The 6,506-nt window shown below is 38.5% G+C and overlaps 1 protein-coding gene across 1 annotated transcript in view; it reads left to right on the forward strand.

Moving 5' to 3' along the window:
- The first annotated feature begins 796 nt into the window (after nt 1–796).
- LOC103475864 (calpain-5-like) overlaps nt 797–6,506 on the forward strand; it is a 10,333-nt gene continuing 4,623 nt past the window's right edge. Inside the window, exons 1-7 of the mRNA XM_008427791.1 lie at nt 797–882; nt 2,705–2,884; nt 3,455–3,586; nt 3,902–4,098; nt 4,952–5,144; nt 5,242–5,432; nt 6,370–6,475. Of these exons, the coding sequence (XP_008426013.1) occupies nt 2,729–2,884; nt 3,455–3,586; nt 3,902–4,098; nt 4,952–5,144; nt 5,242–5,432; nt 6,370–6,475 (975 nt within the window). The 5' untranslated portion in view covers nt 797–882; nt 2,705–2,728. The remainder of the gene's footprint in view (nt 883–2,704; nt 2,885–3,454; nt 3,587–3,901; nt 4,099–4,951; nt 5,145–5,241; nt 5,433–6,369; nt 6,476–6,506) is intronic.

The raw sequence follows: 6,506 nt of genomic DNA on the forward strand, positions 1-6,506 counted from the left end.
GAGATCCAATCAGCCGTTTTCCAAAAGTGACACACTCTCCTATGCAGCGCTATAGCCATCAGGCCAGTTTTCTGACCCTGCTTTTGGGAACTCCTCACAGCAGCAGAGCAGGAAATCTCATTTCATTCAGAAGATGGTGTGGTAGACAGCTGTTTTGTGTTGTGGCTGCTGAAGCTGAAGCGTGGACTGACTTGTAAACACCTGATGTGGAGTTTGAGGGAAGATCGAAATAATTTGGGTTCATCTCCACAAGAATAAGACTTTCTGGTTGGTAAGTGTTGCTTTTGAAATGTTTCTGTTCTTCATTTGTAACTTTTAAGAACATGTTACACAACTTTGGCTTAAAAAAAAACTGACCATATCATGTTGAATTGTCTCATTTTGCTGTTTTCTGAACTTCAGCTTGATCTTTAAGTACGTTTTACTTTTTGTTTCTCTGGTTGAAATAAACATGAATATGTCTTTAAACAAAGAGTTTTCCCTGATCTTCATGTTGGTTTACGTACGCCCCGTAAACACTGGGAAGTGTAGATGGCGTCACCTGTAACAACCAAACGAAAAACAAACTTCATTTCCTGAGACTCATTTTCTACTTTAATATTCCTATAAAGAAAAGAAAATTAAAATGTTATAATTAAAAAAAGTGAGAAGAAACTCTCAGCCAATACTAACTAATCACTCATTAAGCCGACTCACCGTTCAGGTCAGCGGTAAGTGCAAAACAGTCGAGCGTACAATAGAAAACAGAACTGGGGTGGGGCACTGAGGAGTGTGGAAATAGGTCAGTATTGTGTGGGAGGGCGAGTCAGAGACAGGTATGTACACGACCGGGAAACTTCCTTATTCTGGAGAACGAAAGTCTGAGCTGCGGATATCACAAAGGTACCGTCACTGGATATCCTCTCGTTTCTACCCTTATATTTATTTGCGGAGAAGTTCAACCTTATAGTTTGTTTTGTAATTTCAGATGATCTCTTTCAAAAGCTTTTTATCCATTTTGTGATTCTCTGGCTTTTCTACATATTTGGTGTTTATTGCTTCCTGTTGGATGTGTGCTGTTGTGTGATTGTTGGCCATGACTGAAGTACCAAGATTCTTATCTAAATAATTACTTCGGCCAGTACTGGGTAAACGGAGCACCGAGGGGTCAGTGTGGTGGGAAAACAAGCTTAAGTGTTCCTCCCTAAAGAGTCAAGCTACGTCTCTCATCACGACTCCCGTCATCACTTGAGTTTTTCTTTTCAACAAGGTTTAAAAAGGTCTGTTTCTGCTAGAGCCTCAACCAAACCACTGATCCAAGACCTGTGAGAAGTTTACATGACTCTCATGTTCATCTTCATGATGTTATCACCAGGTTGGATTGATGATGCGACATATGACATAAAATGACTGGATGCACCACCATGAATTCATCGCATCTCCGCTCTCTCCTCAAATACTGTAACTATTATGCAAACAGGCTCAAATGTAAACATGTAGTCCACAAATATTCGATTCACGTGAAGCAGTTGCTTTTTATGAGTCACCAAGAAGTTTCTGGAATCATCACTGGATATTCAATCACTCATAAATACTGGAGTAAATTTTAAATTGTTTGGGTTCCTTCCATCATTCCTCATGATCACAGCAGCTAGTTTTAAATAACTTGGAATCATTAAATCTTAATATTAGCCAGGTAATTTCTGACAGGCATTTAGAACCATCATCCTGCTGCTTCGTCCATCCAGATATTAATTTTGAAGCATTGCTTTTTTTTAATTCTATCCTCGTTGTGCATCCATTGGCAACAAGGTGAGCTCCACCATCTTTGTTGTGTTCTTAGTTCTAAAAACCTTTTTACTGCTCCAAAAGTTGTTGTTTTTTTAAACAGAGGTAAAATTACTCACATGAACCTTGAAATGTTTTTAACGTGAAGTAAAACCACAGAGTCTAATTTGGTCCTTTGTGTTGCTTTAAAAGTTTTTCAGATTCCAGAAATTGCAAAATGCTACTTAGTTGAAAAATACCTTTGATGTAGTCCTCTGTCCTGAGCCAAAATGTGGCAACAAACTACCCAAAATGTAGATTTTTAAATCTCAGTGATCGTAAAGGTTAGTATTTTGGTTTAGCAACTTTTATCTCTCAAACAACAGTGATTTAAAGTTCATGTCACATGGGACAGTACGCGTCTGGGTTTCAAGAGTTTGCAAATTCATGCCAAAACATTTCCTTACTAGATTATGGTTGCATTTTTTTTAAAGCCTTAAAATATTTGCACTTCAAACATAAACTGAATGAATTATGCTTTGAGTACATATAAACAGTCCTGAAGTTCTAGACACATAGATTTAGTTTTGTTTCTGTATTATCTGACTTAGCCATGCTAGGTGCTGGGGTTTTTTTTTTAGCAAAACTTAAATTTTTTGATCAAATTTCTTCTATGCAACACATTTGGTTTCTTCCATAACACTCGGAAAGAGCACAGTCGCAATTTAAAAACATCTATTTAAAAATATTTATATTCTGGAGCTAGTAAAGGTGAAGGTGTCAAATCTTTTCCAACATCATAACATTTTTCATCTGTCCATACAAACTCAATGAGTCCACCGAGACTCACTCAGGGTCATGGTTCAGTCTGGAGCAGTACAGCAATCCCACCAAGACTAAATCATTTCTGATTCCTCCCTTATAAAGACCAGAATCCTCTGCTGTTTCTCATCTGCAGCTGTGAGGCCTCGGCATCTCCACCATGCCTGTCGCTTACAAGGATCAGCTCTACGCTGAACTGAAGAAGCAGCACAACCAGAAAGGGACGTTGTTTGAAGATCCAGAGTTTCCAGCCACCAATTCATCAGTTTATTACCACAAACCCCCTCCTGGAGTTGTGCAGTGGAAACGACCCAGGGTGAGTTTATTCCACGCCAGGAATGTTAAAAGTGTCTTATGTCTCCGTAAATGATCTTTTTTTCCCTTGTATTATTAAATTAATGTCCTCGATCTTCTCTGAATGGTCCTGAATGCACTCTTTAATTTGAACAAATGAAATATTAATAGTGTTTCATGTCTCGTAAATGTCTAACTCACATGAATTTTGCCACTTTATTGCTTGCCAGTTACTTTTTGGGTTTATTTTAAAATCTGTGCTTAACTTTAAACACTGCATGTTCAAGCCATGCACGTAATTTCAAAGAAGAAAGATTACAAATGTGCTAAAAAAAACCTTTACAAATAAAATCTTACAAGTCTAGCATGTGTTTGCTCGACCCCTCGTTATCAAAACTTTCTACAACTACCTCTAACTGTAATACCAAGAGATAAAAAAAAAGATCCAGTGGTATGAATACTTCTTCTAAACCCTGTAAATATATTGTTTTTAATTTCTTGATTTTTATTATTTGGTGATTTGTAAAGTCTTGGAAAGTTGTGGTCATCCATGTATTTCTTTATAAAAGCCACTATCTTTTTAATATTTTAGGAAATATGTGAAAACCCACATCTCTTTGTAGAGGGCATCAGCTCTCATGACTTGAACCAGGGGATTGTGGGAAACTGCTGGTTTGTTGCTGCCTGCTCCTGCCTGGCTTTAAAACCAGAACTCTGGGAAAAGGTGAGTTTACTTAAAATATATACATATATATTTTTTCATATCTGTTTTAGCACTTCAAAATATCTACATGAGAATATTGTTAGAATGAATAAAACGACCAAGAGTCCGACAAGTAAATAACTTGCTAAAAGAATTTGAAAACTATGTGAATGATCTGTTCCAACAACAATGCAGCTGATTCAGTTTCAGTCCTTCAAAATATTTCAACACAACCTCTGCTACTGCAAAGCAAACACAGGTTACCCATAAGGGTGTACTACAAATATATATGTAAGTGAGACGTTTGGTAAATTTATTGTGCTTGCATGTTTCCAGGTAATTCCTGACTGGAAGGAGCAGGAGTGGGATTCAAACTACGCTGGGATTTTCCATTTCCGGTTCTGGATCTTCGGTGAGTGGATAGACGTGGTGATAGACGACCGGCTGCCGACAATCAACGGACGACTCATCTACTGTCAGTCAAAACAAAACAATGAGTTCTGGAGCGCCCTGCTGGAGAAAGCCTACGCCAAGTCAGTAAACCGAATCTGTTCCTCAAGACAACAGCCTGTACTTTCACTGTCAGCCCTGATGATGCTGCATGAAAAGCCTTAAAAGAATTCATGCTCTCAACATTGGCTGAATATTTTGAAGATGATCTCTTCTTGTTTTAACATGTTTGCACAAAACCGCACAAAGCAAGGTCTATAAAGATATATGAGTGAGTCTGGTGTGGAAGAGCTTGACTGGCCCGCCGCGCATAGTCTTCAATCTGATGGGACATAATTCAGATGGAAATCAGGTCCTATTGCCCAACAACAGTGTCTGACCTCACAAATACACTTCAGAAAGAGTGGTAAAAAAATCAAACTCCAAATTGTTGCTGAAAGTGTTCACAGAAGAAAAGGTCGCAGAGCAAAATGTGGCCAAACATCATGTATAAACTTTATGTATTTGAAATAGAATGTCACTAAAGGTTACATTTGTGAAGGGAGATGAGTAAATACTTCCGGAAATATAGTGGAAATGTTTATCTTCCCTCTGATATAAGGGGATACATTTGTTTCCAAAGCTCACAGTTAGAGAACAAAGACTTTTACACAAAGCTTTTGTTTCATCTGCGAGGAAGTGGTTTTTATTCACCGTACGGTGTAACAAAATGTTTGTGTTATCTAAAAGTGTCTTCTTTGAAATAGAAAACAGAAACAGGACCTGAATATAACTGCAGTCATCTCTTAATCTGCTAAAACCTGCGTTGAAATTAAGGATCATCAACAACACTTGCTAATTTTGAGTATTGTCTGACATCACATGAATATTTTAAGTTGCCAAACTATCTTTACTGCCTATCAACTTTTCAAATGCCCCTCCTCCCACCATGTCCAGGCTGTTTGGCTGCTATGAGTCCCTGGCTGGAGGCAACACTGGAGATGCTGTGGTGGATTTCAGTGGAGCCGTGGCGGAAGCCATCGACCTGCAGAAAGAGAAATACTATGCAGATCAAACCAAAGAAGATACATTTTTTGAGGATCTTCTCAAGGTGTGGAATCGCGGAGGAATCATCAGCTCCTCCATCAAGGTAAGTGACCATCTGTTCCTGCAAGTTTTCTCTGTTTACGCCTCTCCAGAGTCTTTGGCTACGTCAAAATTAAAACACTTTTTTTGAAATGTCACAGCCGCAGGGATTTGGACTTGAGTCGAGGACGGATAACGGGCTGGTGCGAGGCCACGCGTACTCCGTAACTGACGTGAAACGAGTGCGCTTGGGTCACGGGCTGCTGGCCTACTTCAAGAACGAAACCATTCCACTCATCCGCCTGAGAAATCCCTGGGGCAAAACTGAGTGGACAGGAGCGTGGAGTGACAGGTCAGGAGGGGTCATGAGGGAGTCATTTTCCTGTCACTGGGTCGGAAAGACATTATAACTGGCACGGCTCCAAAAACGTCTTTATAAATCAATTTATTAACTGAAAAAGACACCACACAGAAAAAGTAAGACAATTGATTTCATTGTTCCAGTTTGCTAAAATATAACTTGGGTTTAAGTCTGAAAAATCTACCTTACAGGTGAGGTCAAGGATGGCACAAAATGGTCTCACATCAACCATCTCCAAATCCAAACAAGATTAACAACATTTTTTCAGGCTTAAATATTAACCTGAAAAAACTACTTCGGTGTTAGCAATTAGTTCACGCAATAAAATGAATGTCTTATGTGTGGTTTAAATGATTTGAAAACCGGAAAGCTCTCAAAAGGCATCATTAATATCGGTAGATTTCATGGTGCAATCAGAATCTACAACATATTTTATTGGGATATTGTTTTATACGGAGCCTAAAAGTGATGTTTGCATTTGTATTCGGCCTCGTTTCATCTGAAACCTCTACATACACTCCAGTTCAGTCAAGTGGCTTCAGAATAATCTAATTAGTAAATATAGTTCACTTTTAATCTCAGGATCTTTACAGCTGTTCTGTGAAGGTCTCAGAGGTTGGTTAAGGAACATTTGTTCATCTCTGTAAGTTAAAGAACAAATATTTCAGGCTCTTAACTATTTTACTGTTGTTAACATGAAACATATTGAACTACAAATGCATTTAGCTTAACTTTCTTTAGGTACCTTTCTTTCACCTTTGTTCTCAACAAACACCTAAACTTATATGAAAACTATGCATTATTTCCTTTCCATGTCACAGGATAATGTATGTGAAACAATTGTTGTCTAAAGTAGAATATTCTCTGCATCTTTTGAATGGCTCCTGCTAAATAACCACCTTTTTGGCTTTGATTATTTGTTTGTCAGTTCTGAAGAATGGTCAAAAGTCGGTGACACAGAAAGAGGCAACCTCGGCATCACAGTGGCGGACGATGGAGAGTTTTGGTGGGTCGGGGTCTCTGATTACACTCCAGCTATTTAATTTGATTCCTAACTGTTCATTA

Source organism: Poecilia reticulata, linkage group LG14 (genome assembly GCF_000633615.1).
Source record: "Poecilia reticulata strain Guanapo linkage group LG14, Guppy_female_1.0+MT, whole genome shotgun sequence".
NCBI classification, from domain to species: Eukaryota; Metazoa; Chordata; class Actinopteri; order Cyprinodontiformes; family Poeciliidae; genus Poecilia; species Poecilia reticulata.